This window comes from Ascidiella aspersa, chromosome 8 (genome assembly GCF_963924565.1).
Source record: "Ascidiella aspersa chromosome 8, kaAscAspe10.2, whole genome shotgun sequence".
Taxonomy (NCBI): Eukaryota; Metazoa; Chordata; class Ascidiacea; order Phlebobranchia; family Ascidiidae; genus Ascidiella; species Ascidiella aspersa.
The window spans coordinates 2,614,047-2,634,616 of record NC_139454.1 but is presented as its reverse complement, the minus strand read 5'-3'; the positions used below and the strand labels follow the sequence as shown (position 1 = coordinate 2,634,616).

At 39.2% G+C, this 20,570-nt stretch overlaps 1 protein-coding gene across 1 annotated transcript; it reads left to right on the top strand.

Annotated features, from left to right (window-relative positions):
* The first annotated feature begins 354 nt into the window (after nucleotides 1-354).
* On the top strand, nucleotides 355-19,165 carry LOC146134858 (uncharacterized). Its single transcript, XM_083395691.1, has 16 exons — nucleotides 355-424; nucleotides 885-983; nucleotides 1,620-1,690; nucleotides 3,023-3,140; nucleotides 3,436-3,584; nucleotides 4,210-4,369; nucleotides 5,026-5,164; nucleotides 5,714-5,840; nucleotides 8,008-8,173; nucleotides 13,400-13,486; nucleotides 14,582-14,701; nucleotides 14,940-15,044; nucleotides 15,618-15,753; nucleotides 16,003-16,201; nucleotides 16,520-16,655; nucleotides 17,724-19,165. Exons 1-16 carry the CDS (start codon nucleotides 355-357, stop codon nucleotides 19,163-19,165), a joined length of 3,324 nt encoding a protein of 1,107 aa, XP_083251817.1.
* The last annotated feature ends 1,405 nt before the right edge of the window (nucleotides 19,166-20,570 follow it).

Sequence of the window (20,570 nt, the reverse complement as noted above, 5' to 3'; positions counted from 1 at the left end):
AAAAAGAATCGTTGTTTAAATTAAGGAAAATATTTACAAACGATGCTAAATGTACACCAATTAAGTTGTTTTGTGGCAACATGTTCTATTCGTTGGCATTGTAAGTCTATATCGTTCTAGCCTAGCAAAGTAAGATCAGTTTTACTCATATTGTGTATTTTACATAAATAAAGGTATGGCTTAGTTGAGTATTATTAATCGTTACAGCATTAAAGCCTGTTGTTTGGTGTTTATTCAATACTAGCAGCAAAATTTAGACTCTGCACAAAAGGTGGTGATTTTCCAGCCTTAAGCAGCTTAAATCAGCTTTAAGAAATTGTTAAAATGCGTAAACCGCCAGTCGCCTAGAGCAGCATGCATTCCACAATGCTTGCTGTTGTTGCTGCTAATTTACTGATGCTGATAGCTCAGACTGATGCACAAGGTAAGACTAATAATATAATGTTGTGCGATAATTGCAAGTTTTTATGATTTCGTAGTGCTCCCACTGCAAATATATTGAACACCTTTGTAACTGAACGATTGAATTGTGAAAAGGACCTAGTCTGTCCACGAATCAAAAAATAAAGTTGTTTTCAGCACCCAGGGCACTGTTTCTGAGAAGTTTATAGGTCAAAATAAAGTTAAAATTTACAATAAAGTTAAATTGTTTTAATAAAGTCAAAATTTGTCAAATTATGGCTTTTGACAAAGTTTTTGTATTTCTTGAGAGTAGTTTTTGTAAAAATCGTCGTGGAAGCATTGTAAATCAGGAACTGCGACACAATTAAACCATAATAACCTATCAAAGCAGCACAAGAAAGCTGGTTTGAGTTTGTATAAGTATGTTTTAATGCCGATTTGGTCGTGTAAATTATTGACACCCTTGTGCATTTAATTCGCAGGGTCTAATCGGCCAGAAGATAAGCTTTCAAAATGCGGAAAAACGGACGATATTGGAGATATTGTGTGGAAAATGCAACCAGCTGGATTCCGCGTTATAGGTACGTTTCGGATTTCTATGCTTTATGAACAAGACGAGAGAGTGTATATTTGCATGATCACTACTAACTAACCGAAAGATGCATAGGCTTCGGAAAGATGAGGTTTAGAAACCGACTGGGAAAAACTTTGCGCTGTTTTCGCAAGGTAACTAAGCAGTTAAACTTGAAAAGAGAGTTTGTGTTTAGACGTAGAATGAATATCAAAGCCCATACAGAAGTAGGTAGCATTTTGAACTGACCACTAAATCGATATGAAAAAAGTCTCAGACGTGACGTCACAAATTTACGTCAAAACGTGATGTCAGAAATTACGTCAAAACGTGACGCGATAAAGAAGTAACCTTAAAACCCCCACCGCAGTTCGCTTATTTTGTTAAGCAAGGTTAAGAGACATGTTGCTTTTAATACAAAGCTATATTAAAAAGATTTTAACGATTCACACAAATCGTTAAAGTTGCTGAAACTTTAGGGCACGGTGCCTTTGGGATAAAAGGAATATACAGGCTTAGACATACTATCTTAACACCATTTTTTTGCATTTACGTAGTTAAAATAGGAAAACAAACCCAGTTATGGGGGCATAGCCTTACCTCTTTGGCTGCAATACAGTAACATCTTTTATCTTTATACTTTCAGGAGGTAACTCTTCTAGTGCTGGAAAATGGCCCTGGCAAGTTGCAATTGCAAGAAAGACAAGACCGTTGGAGGTTTGAAATAGACAAATAATTAGCTTTAATGATAGACCTAAAAAATTTTACGTCGCCACAGCAGACACATTTTTAACCAGTATTTAACATTGCAAGAGTGATACTGTATTGTTTTGATAAAAGAGATCACCAAAATATTTGTTAGCAATAAAAGCAACACAATACCTTATTTAATTAAAGTTCAGTTTGGAAATACCTTTCGTTATATTATTGTAACAGCGACCAAATGGTTGAAGTGCAATTAAAATTTGCCACACTTAGCCCCCAAAAAACCTATATTTTCTAATCATGTTTATCCAAGGGTTACCTTACTTTTGGATTTTCCACTTGTGGCATCATGCCTGAAAAAAGCTCATGAGCCCTCCAAAAAAATTTCCGGATCCGCGCCTGTCCCAACTGCGTATAAAATAAAACAGGAACTAAACCGGCACAGGAACGGCAGGTGTGAGACAAGCAGTGTTGTAACTTGTAATGACTTAAGTCACTGTTTTTTAATGACTTGACTTGACTTAAGTCTTTTGGGCAAAATGACTTGACTTGACTTAAGTCTGTTGACTTGACTTAAGTCATTTGTACAAATGACTTGGGTTAAAATAAATTGTTTTCGTTAAGCAATTACTCGTAAAATTGCTTTATTTGTTCTAAGTTTTGCACATAAAAGAATTTGCTTGCTATATGTTGCTTTTATGTTATTTTTGACTTGAGTTGCTCATAATAATCGGAGGAGTTTGACGTTTTCATAATTTAAAGTTTCATTTTTTTCACAAGGGCTGGACTTGAAGTTGACTTGCTCTAAATATTACTTGACGTGGGCAACCGGTGACTTGGACTGGGACTTGACTTGTTATTTATTCAAAAAGACTTGTCTTGGATTTAAGTTGTTTTACGAATGACTTGACTGGGACTTAAGTCATTTAAAAATGACTTGTTTACAACACTAATTACAAGTATAAAACTTACTTGGGTAGCCTATATGGCCAACCGCTCAAACGATGAGCAAGGGATAACATTCCAGTGTTGTAATGACTTCAGTCAATGACAAAGTGCACTTAAGTAACTGCATTCAAATGAATTGACTTGACTTAAGTCATTTGGAGAAATGGTTTGATTTGACTTCGGACAAATGATTTGTGTTAAAATAAAGTGCTTTCATTTAACATTTTGGGATATTTATTTACAGTTTTTTACATATAACAATCTGCTCGTTTTGTGTTGATTTAAGTCGACTTGTTTGCAAATGACTTGACTGGGACTTGACTTGGTATTTATTCGAAATGACTTGATTTTGACTTGTCGAATTGTTTGCACCACTGTAACACTCTTTCCTTTCAGATCCTAAAGAAGACTTTCGGTGGTGGAAGCGTTATCGGCAATGGCTGGATTTTAACGGCTGCTCACCTTTTCGGGTTCCATTGCAAGACGCGATTCAAGGGCTACACACTTATCCTGGGTAAGCAGCAAGCCACTGTGAAACTCCTTTTGTGTGGCTTTCGCGTTAGATCAAGGGTATTATGTTTTAAAAGGGGCCGCGTGAGAGACAGAAAACGTCTTGGCTGGCCGAATACAACATATAATATAAAGTGTAGCACATAGTTTGGTTTGGACCACGTGGTAAGAGTATAAAAAAATAAGTGAGGATGCCTTGCATGTATAATTCTAGTGACGTCATTGGAATCAAGAATTAATAATAAACTTCTACAAATGTTGAACACGTTCCATTCTAAATAATATATATTTTTGCCCAGGTACGCATCGTCTTGATTTGAAGCTAGTCGATTTCACGAACAAAAATTCGACGATTAGAGTGTTTGAGCCAGATAGGATCTATTGCCATGAGAACTTCTCAACCGACGCAGTCCTGTCACCGCAATCCATTGACTACGACATTGCCTTGGTATGAGTTAGAACGTATAGTATTTCCTCATTCCGTGTTTTCAATGACTTTGCCGCGCAGTTAAAAAAAAACAAATTCGCGACAATCTTTCTTCAAACTTTGCTTACAAGGCAATAATTCAAAGATACCGCGACACAGTGTTTTAAACAAGTCAGTTTAGAATGACCTAAGGCCCAGTCAAGTTATTTGCAAAACAACTTAAGTACAAGTCAAGTCTTTTTGAATAAATATTAAGTCCAGTCCCAGTCTACTAAAATTAGCTACTAAAATTAGCTACTAAAATTGGGTACTAAAATTAGCTACTAAAATTAGCTGCTAAAATTGGGTAAACTCGTCCTATTTTGAGCAATATTTTAACTAAAAATTACCAAAAACGCAATATGTGGCAAGCGAATCGTTTTATGTGTGAAAATTAGGATAAATAACCCAATTTTACGAAAAAAAGCTTGAAAAACACTTAATTTTAATCCAAGTCATTTGTGAAAAGACTTAAGTCAAGTCAAGTCATTTTCCCAAAAGACTTAAGTCAAATCATTTTGCACAAAATACTTAAGTCAAGCCAAGTGATTTGAAAACTGCGACTTAAATGCACTTAAGTCAAGTATAGTTCAGCTTTTGTCGACAGATCAAACTCGGTCGTGAACTGATGACGTCAGGAAACCAGTTTGTACCTCGTGGTTCTTCTTCTGGATATGTGACCTTTAACCCCAACATCCGGCCAGTGTGCTTGCCTTGTAGCGAAGATGGCTACATCCGGGATGACCCAAGCTGTTTGGAGCGATTGGGTAAACAATTTGTTTTTTGCGGTTTTGTCCGCATTACAAGGGATGTTGTTATAATAGGAGTTTGAAATTTGGTGTCTTCGGATCTTTGGAAATTTAATTCTACGCATTTTATTGCCAGGCAATATTTAGTTAAATGCCAGGACAGTGTTGTAAACAAGTCATTTGAAATGACTAGTCCAATTCAAGTCTTTTTAAATGATAGCACGTCAACTCCGAGTTCAAGCCATCAGTTGCCTCGCCGAAGTCGAGTCCCAGTCAAGCTATTACAGCAAGTTATCTCCAAGTCAAACCGCTAATCAAATAATAAAACTATGAACCGTTAAGATTGGTTAACGCGTCCCATTATAAGCAATAATTCAAATAGCGAAAAAATGACTTGTAGCAATCTCATCGTTTTATGTGCAAAACTTGCAAAAGATAGCTCAATTTTATAATTAAATGTTTATTTAAAACACTTAATGTCAACCCTGATCATCTTAATGAAAACCCTAAACACTCAATAACTTAAGTCTAAGTCAAGCCATTTGTCTAAAAGACTTAAGTCAAGTCAAGTAATGTCATTTAAAAATAGTGATTTAAGTGTATATGTCAAGTCATTAACTTAAGTCATTATAATACTGCAAAATACCGTAAAATAAATTCTCTTAATTGTAAAGGTTCGGACAACGTCCCGTCCTCCACAGTCCACGTGGTCACCGGCTTTGGACACAGCTCGTCTCCCATTGGTCAACGTTCCCGGGCTGTTGCCACGCAACGGTTGCAGCAGGGAATCGTCCGCCTTCGAGACAAGCGAGAGTAAGCGCTTAAACAAGTTTTGATCAATTTAATAACTGTTGGATATATTTGTCTGGTGATTAGGCCTGGGGAGTGATATGCCAGTAAATATGAATTCTAATTCTGATAGAAGTTGAGAAAATTGTATGATTTAATTCAGTTTAAACCCAGTCCAAAATTCTATTCCAATCTAACTTTGAACTCTAATTTTTTCCTATTTAAGAGTGGTGGCCCCTTTTATAGACTCAACAATTTTATAAGACAGTCACATTGATCACCGTACTATTTGACTCCACGCATACCAATGATAACTTAAACCGAAGGATTAGCTTTCAATAAAGGAAAATCAAGCATAAGGCCAAATCTTTCTGGCTTGTATCTCCTTTGAAGGTTAAGCAGCATTACGCCTTATAAGTTTTAACTTGTTCATGTATTACATGGTGTCATCAATAAGATATTGGTAGTAGATGTTTTTCACAAGGTGACCTTTTAGGTAGGTAAATAGACCACATAAAGTTACAGTTGCAATGCAATTTAAATCTTGCGACTTTTGCCACTCGTGCTTGCCAGGTGCACGACTGCCATCAGACACAGGAATTACAACTTTACCGAGCGAATGATTTGCGCTCTGGGCCACGAACAAGGTCGAGTGGTTGATGCTTGTGCTGGTGACAGCGGAGGCCCGCTTATTAGGCAGGTGCGTATAATAAACTTTATTATTAGACGTTTAGTAGTTTTGTTAACCTCTACCACTGAACGCTGCATTTCATTCACCCAAATGGAAAAACGATACGGCCGTTATATTCGTAGAAGGTTTATTGCTTATAGACGTATCAGTAAAGTAGAATGAAAGAACAAATAACACGCACGGTTATATAGGGCGCAGAATGCAATCAGCATTCCAACGTGAACCAATAATTACTGCGCCTTAGGGGCACTAGCGAAATAGCAACGCGAGAAACACGTGCACAAGTCGTGTATGCTGCTGGGTAGTAGACTCATAGAGTGCTACAACGAAATACAGATACGATATTGATACGATGGTCGATCTTCATGACAGTCATATACCAACTATACAAGGGAGCATCTATATTAAATCCAAATCCATTGGCAGCAGGTTTCTATTATTACAAATTACTTCGCTATGATTATGTATTTTACTTTGTCTATAGGAACTGACTATGCTGGTATAGGCGAAATATATATTCCTTTAAACAATATCTGATCCTGGTTTTACTCTGTTTTTTAAACTTTGAGTTTTATTGTTAATACCAACTATAACGATATAGTGATATTTGTGCGTTGTTTAATTCCCACTTCAGCTACATGTGTTGCGCTAAAAAACCTTTACAACTACAATTAGGAGTTCCAAAAACCCAAAAAAGGTCGAGTACATCATCTTGATTAAAAGACGTTTCGATACAAGCTCGTATCATCTTCAGTTAATGTAAATTTTTTCTAATTAAACGACACTTTGATTCATTTCATTATGCAGCTTTAATGTAGCTTGATAATAAATTGCAAAGCCAAAAAGGTCGAGTAGATTGACAGCATCTTGATTAAGATATTTCCATACGAACATGTATCTAATTATCAGTTTTGTGACATTTTACGGAAGATAAAACAAGCTCGTATCAAAACGTCGACCGTTTTGATTTTGCAATTCCTTATATCAAGCTACATTTTGTCCGAGCATATTGTGCCCAACCTACAATTATAGAAGGAGCCAAAAATCTACCAAAGCAACAAACTTAATCATCCGATCTTTTTTTAATAAACGACAACGTTTAATAAAATATTTTAAACCAGCATAGAAAGTGAAATTAAAACAGATATACACCTATCCAACACCTCTATCTGTTGGTTTACCCTTAACAAACTTTTATTCACCTTGAGGTAAGCTATTCACCAGTTTAACAAACCCTGGTCTAATAAGTAGAAAATAATATACTTTTCGCCACGGGCTGTCTTGAAAACAACAATGTGTAAGATAGAGCGAAAAAATTGTTTTTATAAGCCAAATTTGAGGTAAAATTGGGCCTAATTTACTTTAATTGTGTAATAAAAACACTTTGTTCGAGCCTAAATTGGTCATATTTGACCAAAATCATTAAAGTCAAGTTATGTTAAATCCTATGGCACAAAATTATCCCGGACATTTCAAAGGTTTTCATACTTTGACCCAGGGAGTCCAACCGGAACCGAACCGGAACTTTATGAACCGGTTTTGGGTCAATTTTTTCCGAACCGTAACCGAACCTGAACCGGTTTTTATAAGATTTTAAGGAGCCGAACCGGAACTGAACCGAATAATTTGAAAGTACCTGAACCTTAACCGAACCCGAACCTGTAAATTAAAGCGGTTCGCTCCTGCATGACGTCACAACTTCTATTTTACAGAGTCAAGTTACGCCATGTTCGAAATTTTATGAAAAAAATATGAATATTGAATAAAAAAATCGTTCATTTTTTATTTTTTAAATATTTTAATATTGAGTTGCTGTTTTTTTAATAAGTCACGTAACTGAGATTAAGTGACTTACAGTTCAAAGATTATTCTCTACATTTATCGACCCACATTTTGGATTTAACGCAAATTATATTGTATCTGAACCGGAACTTTATGAACCGGTTTTGAAATAACGATGGTTGAACCTGAGCTGAACCGGAACTTTTAAATTACTCCAAACCGAAACTGAACCGGATTCCGAAAAAATCCTTGAACCCGAACCGAACCTGAACCGGAAAAGTCAAACGGTTCGACTCTCTGCTTTGACCTGATGAAGCACGGTTGCGCGTTTAATGCAATCTGTTTTACATAGTGCCACCTGATCCCTCTGTTTCAACAGTTTGTTTGTGATCAGGATTTCAACGTGGCGAACTCTTCGGGAAGGTGGATGCAAGTCGGGATTGTGAGTTTCGGTTTGGGCTGTGGAATGACTTACATCAAGGATGGATTCAAGTTTCACTTCCCCGGCTACTATACCAACGTCTTGTCATTTCTACCCTGGATAAAATCTACAATCAACGGTAAGGATGAGGTTTATTACGTAAGCTTGCAAATGTCACGGCCCGATATTCAATAGCAAAGCTTAATTAAAAAAAATGAGGATTATAAGTCGATTGAATGTTGCCCAAAACGCAAATTACAGCAGCCGCTTAACAGTATGTACTTGGTTAATTTCCTGTCCAAAAAAAAATACTGGAATGGCACATGGAAAGCCTCAACGTACCACTAAAGTCAAACTTGAGTACCACAAGTTGAAAACTACTGCTTTAGTTTTTTGAGAAAGTCTAAACTGAGCCTTACAGGTTTTTGAGAACTGAGTACTACAAGACCATCGAGAACAGATCGTAAGTAATGTACAACTGTTAAATGAATTACGGGACACCAACATACTTTTCCGCAAATTGTTGCCTTAGCGATTAAAGGAGTGTAGTTACGGGTAAGTAGGCGCTGGCTCTTTAAGACGAGAACCGAAGGCTGCCTAAGTCTCTTGCTTGTTCTTAGTTAAAACTGATTCCAAAAGAACAGGCCGCTAAAATACAAATACCTTTCCTTAACTTAATGAACTCTAGACAGAGTCACTTCACTCAGTTCCTATTGCTCGTTGAGTACATATTCACATATCTCAAAACACACGATATAAAATAGCACGGTGATTCAAGCCGCTAATACTATTAAACGTATGTCCAGGGACGTGCAGTCAGGGGAGGTCAACATCTGGCAGAGCAAAATATATATCAAGCAAAAGTTATATTGGTTATATCTCTACCGCAAATTTTACGTTTCTATACCTAAAGCGTGCTTTATTTTTTCTTCTATTTCTGTTGCGTCATTCATATCAAGCGTTCACACGGTCAAAATCATTGAAATACGCGAAGAGAGGCAGCGCCAATCGGATCACAAAAGTGCCATACACTACATTATGCGTGGCCCCTCAGGCCGCCCCCTAGCTATACCTGTGGGGTAATGGGTGGTCTAAACTCCAAACCGACCGGTGATAATTACCGCTGCAGGGACCTTAACATGCCGCAGCTATATAATTAAGCACAAACTGCTTCACTGGTGACCCCGTGTCTTTAAACGTTTGATCACTAAGCGCTTTACCTTGCTGTTGTAATGGTTATTTTAATCATCTTACTAACCAACTAGCGTCTCTTCAGATTGAAGGTGCTTTACATTTGTTTAACAGTCCCAAAAAACTAAAATTTATGCCAGTATGTCACTTAACCCCTAGTTAAAGCTTTACTACTTCGTTTAAACACTGAATTTTTACGATAAAAAATATTTTGTGATGGGGATTTGTTGTTTTGTTTTATCTTGACAAGAGTGGTGATGAATGTTCAACTGTACAGATACAACTTAACGCTGGCTATAGTAACTATAGAGATATTCATTATATTCCGAAGCCGGTACCACATATTTTGACAACTAGCTTATCTTCCAGGTGGAATTTGGACAACTTGGAGTCCGTGGAACTCTTGCTCGGCCCTCTGTGGTCGAAACGGAGTACAGTTCAGGTATCGAAAATGTAGCTCGGTTCTTTGCCGTGGCCCTTCGGTAGACCACAGACGATGCAGTTCAACGGCTTGTCAGGCGGGTAAGTTTTACTGCTTAAAGTCCCGTTTACACTAGAGCTGCCCTGAGTTTAGCAAAGCAAAATTTGAAAACATTAGCAATCTCCTGAGCTGCACAGGCTCAGAGGGGAGCGAGTCGATAAACAATCTTATTGTCATTGCCTGCTGCATCCTAAAACCTAAATTGGAGGGGACCAACAGCCAGTATTTTGTTATACAGTTCATGTATATGTACGTTTCAATTGCCCAAAGTATAGGTATTAAGCTACTGTAACTAGTACATACATATTCGAGTGCGCGTTACATATACATCACAATAAAATGCACGCGTCAACATACATTGCACTAGCATGTATACAAGTCTGTAAAGTAGTGAGAGACGTTCTTCTCCTTGCACGGCCGCCAGCTCAGCTCGCAGACGCGCTGTTGCAGAGATTATTAACTTGATCGCGACTTGCGCTCTCTGCTTGATCTTCGGGCTACGGTTTTCAGGTGCTCAGCCCACAAGCATCGCGCGTAAAGTGCTCAGCCGGGAGTTGAACCCCGGATCTGAGGATTGCTGGTCAGTGGCGCTAACCACTTCGCCAACGCGCCCACTGTAATTGGTGCAAGCCAGCGATACTCTCTTTTAACACCTCGGTTTATTGTGATAGGCGCAGTGTGGAGTCGGTGGACCAGTTGGACCACATGTTTATCTATTGACGGCACCCGAGGAGTACAAAGAAGGACACGAAGATGCATGAAGCCTTCCTGCACGGAGCCGTCTGTCATGCGGCGTATTTGTCTCACACCAAAGCCCCTACCTAGTAAAGGTTGAACGTTAAGCTGTATAGCTGGAGCACACAATAAGACCTACTAAGCAACAATATCTGAAGCCGACATCTATATTACCATAGCATAGGATTAACGACATAATAAAGCCAAATATGCAGTTATAAAATCGTCTTAAGGGAACACAAAATAAGACCTAAAAGGCAGCAATATCTAAAGCAGTATATTCTATAACACCGTAGTACTGATACCAACGACATAATAAAGCTATATGCACAGTAATAGCAACGGCAGAATAAGATCTGAAATCGTCTGAATAAGAGCTAAGCATATCGGAATAAAACACCGAAAAGCCATCGCAGACTCGCCGAATCTGTCGATCTATGATGCAAGCAGAGCAAGCCAGAAAAACAACTGGCCTGCAGTGAGGTTCGAACTCACGACCTCCGGTCAAGCCGGGACCGTCGCTCTACTAACTGAGCTATGCAGGCTCAGAGAGGATGGCTTTTCTGCGATGGCTTTTCGGTGTACTATTGATACGGAAGCCGTAATCGTTGGTCATAAAGCAACTTCCGAGGGGCTAGATCACAGATGTTATTAAACACATATGTTTTTGTGTGTGTCTTTCATATCGTAATAAGTCCCAAATTCATCGAATTAAGGTCTAAATTGACCAAACAACACCGAAAACTGTAGCGAAAGGGTATGGGACGATCGGTAGCTCTAGGTCTGGCATCGGCCGTTTTGGTGTCGACGTTTAGGCGACCTAGTTGGAACGGCGCCGTTTGTGCTTCGCTGTTTGGGCATCGGATTGTTAGTGCACTATTCTGTGTTTGATCATTCAGCCATAATATTGGATAAAATCGACATTCCGCAGTTTACAGACGTTTCAGCAATACCTCATGTCATCATCAGTGTAAAAATTAGGTTAATTTTTTATCATTTTAAACATTGTGCCTCTTTTAGGATCTATCGAAGCTGTACCGTATAACATCATAACGTAACTTTGGGAGACTATTTGATTCAGGTTGGAGCGCCTGGTCCTCATGGTCCAAGTGTTCTGCGACAAATTGCGGCCAGAGAGGATTTCAAAGCAGATCAAGAAAATGCAATAAAGCTTCCTGCGTCGGCTCTTCATCAGCCAGCCGTTCTTGCAAAGGCCCAGTTTGTCCACCTGGTAAAGCTGTGTAGCATCCAGTGATGTTAAGATTTATCAATTATAATTATAATACTTGACCTGACTTTGTACTTTGTCAAAAACTAATTGCATTTAAGTCCTAATCAATACGAGAGTCATAGATGACAGTTAGACACATGTGTAGAAATGCTATAGCAAACGAAGTTTCTTTTGCACTGCGCGTAGAATTTACAACAGTTTTTGCGAGCAGAATCCAAAGACATCGAGACTTTGATGGTGCCATACACAGGAGTAGGTTAAAAATAACCCTAGTCCGACTCCCGAGTCCGACTACGGCTAAATGCAATTTCCTCGAGTCCTGAGTCCATCTCCCGACTCTACAACCTGTATTTCACCCATTTACGTAACCAAAGACGGTGAATATTCAGCAATTCCCGCATAAGGCTGTCATATCATTCATCCACTCACAATACATGGTTGGGAAATATCCACCATATTATGCTATTACACTTTTACAATCTACAGTTGACAAATATGTCAGTTTCAAAATCTGGTACTGCCCATGCGCATGTCGGACTCGGGACTCGAATTGTTTTACGTGGTCTTACTCGAGTCCCGAGTCCCGAGTCCCGAGTCCCGAGTCCTGAGTCCTGAGTCCGACTCTAGCAAAACCTACCAACATCACCGAGTTCCGACTCCGCAGTCCTGGTCGTAGATCACAATTACACACATGCGTATAAAAGTAATGAGGCTGCTTTTACAGCGCTTTATTTTTGTAGGCTATTGTAGCCCCGGACGCAGATGGAGCAATTGGCTGAACGTGGATCGACCGAGCGTTGGAACTGGGGACTTTGAAACTCTCATCAACTTTCGGCGGGTCTACGGAAAAGCATTTTGCCCGGGACCAACGCAAATAAATGCAAGATCCGCTCGTTTCAATGACATATGGCCTTTTCACAATTATACAATCAAGCAACCTTCAACGATGAGCAACAGTGTTGGTTTTATTTGCCGTAACGCTGATCAACTTTGCCTGGATTACGAAGTTCGTTTGTGTTGTCCAATAGGTAGGTTTCCAAATCAGAGTTTAGCTATTTATAAACCATCCACTTTGATTTAGTAAGGTTATACGCCTATAGTGTTCCATTTAATATCCATGTATGTAAGGTGTGGTATGTCTATAGCTTTGACTACTGAATCATTCGACATTGTATATAGCTGCTATCAATGGTTTAAAGTAATTCTGAAAAGAAAAAAGTCCTAGTCAATTTGTTAAAACAACTCAATTCTAAGTCAAGTCATTTTTAAAAAATCACGTCAAGTCAGTGTCAACGATACAAATAGCATGATATGATTTTTTAATGATATAATTCATCTAAATCATCCATTTTACTGAAATATGGTTGATTAAAGAAGTTAATTTTAGAACCAGTCATTTGTGTAAATACCTGCTTTAAAAACATTCACTTAATTGCGCTCAAATTTGATTGATTGGCAAGACAATTGCAACACTGACTGTAAGTACTGTGGTTTCAAAACAAATCTCAAAGTCGAACAATGTTTAAAAAATCAAATTCTAAAATTGTTCTTCCACGAAATATACTTTTTTTATTAAATATACTGATGTTTGGATAACCAATGAGGAAATCTTCATCAGGGCAATGATATTGCAGCTGGTCGAAAAAATATCTATAGCATTCAGACAATAAGACAACATATTGGAACACGATTTTTATGTTTGAATAAAAGTTTCTTATGTTTCAAAGGAACTGCTGATACCGGTGACTTTGCGCCGGAACCCGGTGATTGTCCGTTGGAAACTGCCTTGGCTCGCAACGGCATTCTGGACACAAGTACATTTCATAATTATAAATCTCTGTTGTTCTGTTGAAAATGAATAAGGACTTATTCGAAACGAAGATGATACCTACTTCTGTATGGGCTTTGATATTCTTATTACGTCTGTTGTTCTATTCTAGCCTTTCTTAACTTGGGGTAAATTTACCCAAGGGGGTAAATATCCTTGTTTTAGGGGGTAAATCCAAGGAAAGGGTTTGAAGCTCTGAATATTCTGGTTCGGTTTTCTCCGATAACTTATGCAAAGCGGCTTCTCTGCATATCAAATATAGAGCACGAAACCGACTTAACATGTTGAATCTGATATTCGTTGTGCATTTTCTACTACTTTACAAAACATAGAAGAACTCGTAAAAAACAAGGGCAGCCGTCACACTAAATATAACTGATGTAATTTGTTACTTTTTTTAATGAGCACCACTTTATATATTGGGAGTAAATCTGATATTCATCTTTGTTAAAAGGGTAAAATATACAAAAGGTCAAGACCTCCTGTTATATTCTAAATTGAAAATGGCTTGTATACTCTAATTGTAGTTATAGTCTAAACCGAGTCTAACCAAAACATCGGATGTTTAAAGGAAGGTCTATGTACTAAAAAGTACCAATATTGCTACAGGAATATTTGTCATCCTTATTCTTGTCGGAATAAGCTGCGATTTAGATTACATTTTTTTGGAATTAATTAAATGTTATTCCAGTTTAAATTTTAGTTTATAATTTGTTCGAAGTAGGCTATAGTTTCATCCTAATCTAATATGAAAGACTGAATTCTTATATAAAAAGGTTGGTATTGTGCAACATAAATGCGACTGTGGGTTGTGGTTATAACCATGTAACTCTCGAATTTTTGTTTCAAAATGTAAAGCAACCTTGTAACCCTACAGCTAGGAAATACCAAAAGGTAGCTTTCCTAACAAAAATAAAAATTGTACAAACGAATCTAACAAAAACTTCTATAATAAATAGTTTTTCATAGAAAATCCTTATTTTCCACGGAGTTTGCAGTTATCATTACGTTTTCCTAGTGCTTTCTAATTTCTGTAACTTTGCAGCTTTTCTTGTGGATTTTTTGTAACGTTTCTACACAGACAGAGGTGTCCCTTGCGCTAGTCCTTGCGATGAGAGTGGGAAACACATTTCGGACGAGCAAGCTTGCAGAAAGGCCAAATACTGTGCGTGGATCTACGGCGCATGCTTCGGAAATTATTGTAAGTGTTAAATAGGTGCCGTTGGCTGAGCCTCGTATATAACTGGCCACAGCAAAAGCAGCTAGAAGATTATAATCCATTAAATGATGACCGGAAGCCCATGAAAATGACCGAAACTATGTTAGATGTCACTGATTAGTAATATTTCAGATTTATTTTAGTCAATCATGTTTTTATAAGACTGTCTTTTTAGTGACTGTTGTAAAATCGTTTAGACTTACGCTATATTACTTTACAGTTAACGTTGATGTACCACCTAACAATGAATGGGAAAGGGAAATGTTGTTCGACATACCAAATGCACCAACATCATTAACTGGCGGTAACGGGTCCTTATTTCAACGTAAGTACACCTTGAATCAGGAGTAGTTTGGTTACTTGTTGGGTGGTTGGTTGGTAAAAGGTTTGTTTGGTCAGTTAGAAGTTTTGTTGGTTGGTTAATGAATTGTTTGGTTGGTTAGTTGGTTCATTAGACGTTTGGTTGATTGGTTAATTAATTTGTTTGGTTAGAAGTCTGGTTTATTGGTCGGTCTGGTTTATTGGTTGGTCAGAAGCCTGGTTTATTGGTTGGTTAAAAGTCGGGTTTATTGGTTTATTGGTTGGTTAGAAGTATGGTTTATTGGTTGGTTGGTTGGTTGGTTGGTTGGTTGGTTAGAAGTTTGGTTTAAAATTTAATTAGTTAGTTGGTTTGTTATAATGTTGGAGTTTGAATGTTGGTTCGATATTTAAGGGTTGGTTGATGGACTAACCTGGATGTTTAGTGGGTTGTCTGGTTGATTGATTGGTTAGGTGGGTGGTTGGTTGAATTGATACTTTTCGTTACACAGTAACTTTAACTAACACATTTATCGTGGTGTTCAAGTTTATGAGCGAATGACGTGTTTTTGTTTTTAAGATTTAACTTTAAATCTTTCAGGATTTCGAAGCCAAACCCGCTATATCGGACAAAATACTTTAAAAGTGAAGTTTCCGGACAATTGCAGCATTACCCGCGCCAACTCCAAAATCTTGTCTTTGCTAGATCCGCCATTTAACATTCCGTATTGCTTGAGGTTGGTAGATCTAATAGTTGTTTTGATAAATTCTATATCTAATAGTATTTGTAAATTGGGTCTAAAGATCGTTAGATTAACACAAGCTTGATCATGGTTGGTACAGTATTTGTCCATAATTCATTTAATTAAAGTAAAGTCAAATTGGATAAATAACTTGACTCAAACTTATGTCAGTAACCCGAGTCCGACTTTGCCCTGATAGATAACATGTGACGATAAAATAACCTTCGTTTTTGCACCTTTTAGAATCCAATGCAGGGAAAACCGGCCCGACCTTGACTTTAGTCGATTTGCCTGTCAGCTTCATCCTGGATGCTACTTTGACCAGCAACTGCATCAGTTGCGTACAGTGGCTGGACCTGGAATTCTCGCCGGCGTGCCGACTTGCCACCTTGTAATACGACACGAGAACTTTGTCAGGAAGGCTTTTGCGGCTACTTCATCCGTGAGTAATAAACTTTTGCAAATCTAATTTCAAATCGCAAAGTACTCGTATGTAACTTCAGTCATTTAGAATAGTGACCTTAATTCTGTTTACTCTGAGGTGCAAATTAAATTAGTTGAATTACCAGAGAGCAAGTATTGGTTTTATGCTTGTTTCTCGACTTGCTCCTCTTTGAGCCTGTGTAGCTCAGTTGATAGGCCCCGGTATGGCCGAGGTCGTGGGTTCAAACCTCACCGCAGTCTGGTTTTACGAACAGGATGCAGTAGGTATTTGGCTTATTTTCAGATGAATTAAAGCAGCTGGAAAATGTTTTAACAGCAAGGAAAGTCGTGGAACAGCGTTTACACGAACTGCTTCCTCGAGCAAAACCCAGGCATATTTGATGACGTTTCCTGCAAAGGACTCAACTTTCTGAATTACTTCGGAGTGCCGTCCAAGCAGCTAGGCTGGAAAGGTCATGGAACTTTTTACTAGAGTTATTACGTCGTGGTCAATAACGTGCCTTGTGACTTAACATTGCAGCGTAACCATAAAAGCAACTTATGCGCCCCACTCCTTAAATATATACCCCCATAACGAAAGTGTTTTGACAAGCAAATTGGAAAACGCTCACGATTCTAATAAAAAAATCCGTCGGACAAATCTTGGGATTCTATTATTTTTTTATGAAACTGATTTCCAAACTATCCAGTTTTTCACGATTTTAAAATACTTGGCAAGACGTTTTGCAATTAACGTTGATTTAAATAAATTATAAAAGAACGTAGACTTCGTTACTAAACCAAAGCCTTTATAACAAGAAAACCTGGCTTGGAACGCCAAACCTTTCTCCCGTTAAGTCTGTTTAACTAGAAGCAGGAAAAAAGGTGTACGTTTCTTTTTCACATTATTGCCGAAAGTTAGTTACCTGTCTAAAATGGTGAATAACGTACTCATGCAATTAACTTGAACAATTAAAAGAACAAAAACCTTGTGTTGCCCCACTTTTGGAAAAAAATAACCGCACATTTTTGTTGAAAGAGCCGCCGCAATATAATTGTCAAATGACCCCTTTATTGTTTTATGTTTTTTTTGGGGGGGAGAAGGGGGGTGCTACAAATCCAGACCAATTTGTAAAAACTAATATTAGGACAATCATTTCGGACAACGGAAGCGTTGTCTATGCAAAGAAAAACATACTAATATTTACTCTTTGTAAATGGCCGTATAATTCTATATACTTTGACCTAATGAAGCACGGTTGTGCAAAAGCTTGTTAAGATTTCAATACAATTTGTCTTTAAAAAGTGCCACTTGATTTCCTTATTAATAAACCAATCTTTGTAAATGGCCGTCCTTGTCTAGTTCTAAACAGGATAATCAGGTGGTAATATATAAAACAAATTGTATTGAATTCACGATAAGCTGGATACAATGTGCTTCATCAGGTCAAAGTAAAAATCTAACTTGATGAAGCACGGTTGTGCAAAAGATTGTATACAGTCACATGATTGCCCTAATAATAAACGCCTTTCATTTCCAGGCATCACAAAGGGAGAATGCAAGATGCTGGGCGGCTGCTTCAAAGCATTGGCGAACGAATGCTACTATCCACCTGATCAGCGCGGCGCCGTCCAAGTCCCGGATATTAGCCAGCCGAAAGAGCAAACAGGCGACAGCTTCTACGGCCGACAACGGTGCGCAGCGGCAAACGCGAGCGGGAGTCCGGCTCAAATTCTGGCCAGTTACCACAGCTGTAGGCGTAGCGGTTGCGCTGTGGATGCGGCCCTAGATGCTGGCGCGCTTGAGTTTCTTCTGTGCAAAATCGCCAAGAGTGAAGCGGTGCCCTTGGGTGTGAAATCCGCTTTTTGGAGCCGGGTACGCAGTGGTCAATGCGGCGCCGATAACTGGAAAGACTGTGTTGAAAAGTTACGCGAGGATAGAAAGGTATTCCTCTCTAGCCCGCAATACCCATTTCCACCACAAGGGTACCCACCTAACCCCTTACCAAATTACCCTCCGCAATCTTACCCCCCGCAATATTACCCCCCGCAATATTACCCCTCTGGGGGCGAGCACCTACCCGGGTGTACGGGCGTATTTGGGCACCCGCTTACCGATTACCGCCATTATGGCTTGTACCCGCAATTTAACCCTTTTAATATTGTGTACCCCTACTCGGTCCCCTGCCCCTTCCACCAGCACAAGTTCCCAGGGATTTCACCCCTACGTGGGTCATTCCAGGACTGCTGTACGCGCACTTTCTGCTACATTTCTTGGCCCAAAGCCCCAAAGGGGCGACCCTTTTCGGGGGTGGCGCCCTACTACTCACCCTGGGGCCATTGGGGCGACTGCAGCACGTCTTGTGGCCCAAAGGGTGTCCGAAAACGCTCGCGACGCTGTGTTACCCCACGCGCCGACTTGGGGGGCTGTCATGGCAAGGGGGAGGAAAAGAAAAAGTGCACCCCTAAAGCGTGCCCCCATTGGGGCCCGTGGGGCGCTTGGGGACCTTGTGACCTGCAGTGTGGCCCCGGTAATTTCACCAGGTCTAGGTCTTGTATTTCTGCGACTGACGGAGGGGGTTGTCCCGGTAGGGGTGAGCAGAAAGGGGTGTGCAATATAGCCCCCTGCCCCAAATACGAGACGTGGGGTGACTGGGGTACTTGTAACGTCACAATGGGCCACGGCACCGCGAACCGCACCCGTTCGTGCAGCGTTGGAAATTTTCCCTGCAACTATCAATTGCATTCGATCGTGGAGTTTCGAGACTGCGTGATTTACTGCACAGCCATCGATATTTCCTTGTTGGTAGTTCCCCCGCAGCCGTGTCTAGGTGCCTGGCCTAACTGCCGACGCGTACGTTACCTATGTCCCTGTGACGCTTGCAACCCTCCCTTGCCCCCTACTGAGCCCTGCGATGAACCGAGCTGCCTGGCCAAGTTCGTAAAACGCGAGCCCTGCCATCGGTCCTACTTTGTCTGTTAGTGTTGCTTACTACAAAACTAATGCTAGAACAGGGTTTCTTGAACTTTATTTACCGCGGACCCCTTAAAAAAATCTTGCTTCGCGTCCAGTGTAGGCAAGGACTGGTGCTTTGTCTGTTAGCCTTGGAAACGGTGTGTTGCGTACTGCTACTAACGCTAGAACTAACGTTGATCAAAATATATGTTTGGAGCATAATGTTTGGAGGTTGTTGTAGGACGTAAAAATAACAAGTCCTACTTTGTCTGTTTTGCTTTCTACAAAACTAACGCGATAGAACAAGGATTCTTAAACTTTTTTTACCGTCAACCCTAACGTTGTCTAATAAATTATGAGTCTTGAGTTTGTATTGTGACTGCAATTTCGTTGATTTTCCGATCAATCGTGCTTAAGGTCAATCCCAACAAATCGATTCATAAAAAACATCGCAGTCGACTGCCCGGACAAATGAATTGAGACCTGCTTTACGCTGCTTCTTTTTCACAATCAAACAAACGCAATTTTTGCATTTGTATATTATTATGACTGCAGGAGGAATATTTGTGCCAGGAAATATGTAGAAACTGCTAAAATATTTGTAGAAAGAATAAAGTTTTAGCATCGCCCTAAGTCCTAAGAAGTTCTTGGCAATGCGATATTTTCCGACGATTGTGGCATGCTGCGATCGTTTACAAGATATGTTACTAGAAGATATCCGGTAATTTTGTGTTCGATCTTGTAATAAAGCTTTTTTGCAGCGATAAACTTGTTTAAGCTTTTATATGGTTCTGGTGCAAGTGAAAGTATACAACTAATGTTACGAATCCTAGTTTTCTTGGGAAAGTTTCCAGATACAGCATCAAAGGCCAAGCAGCGAGATCCACACAATGACGCGAATGCCTTCTGCTGTTATTTCCATACGAACATTTCTAGAACACCTAGTGACCCCGTATATAACTACACTCTGTTGTAATTTGTTTATTTAATATAACTAAACTCCGTCGTACCTTCGAAGTTCTGGCCACTGGTCCGCGAAAGGATTTTTGTTTTTTACAGGTCCGAAAGTGTCAAAAGCCACTGCGTTAAAATCCGGTAATGGATTGTAGTTGCCGACGTATAAAGCAACTATGTCTAAATGCCACGACCTTGCGTATTTTTGCATACATTGGCTTTTGATATCGGTTCATACTTTGGTCGTATTCAAAAGTACCGCACATGCACACTAACACAAGTACGGTATACGTAATGATTTGGCACAAGGCAAAAACGAAACGACTCCAGAAAAACAGTTTATAACAAAACTCGTTTTTAAACAAAGCAGCAATTATTGACTCTTTAATTTAATTTTATTTGCGAGTGCTGTGAAATGAAAATGAAGCTCTTGCATATTAGCACACAACCAAAAACGATTGAAGCATCAATGTTCGAA

What these genes read in the sequence shown, in the direction of transcription:
- LOC146134858 (XM_083395691.1), top strand. Translation starts at nt 355, where the DNA reads ATGCATTCCACAATGCTTGCTGTTGTTGCTGCTAATTTACTGATGCTG. An exon ending in AAGCTGTTTGGAGCGATTGG is followed by an intron (nt 4,370 to 5,025) that starts GTAAACAATTTG and finishes TTAATTGTAAAG; the next exon opens with GTTCGGACAACGTCCCGTCC. An exon ending in CGCCTTCGAGACAAGCGAGA is followed by an intron (nt 5,165 to 5,713) that starts GTAAGCGCTTAA and finishes CGTGCTTGCCAG; the next exon opens with GTGCACGACTGCCATCAGAC.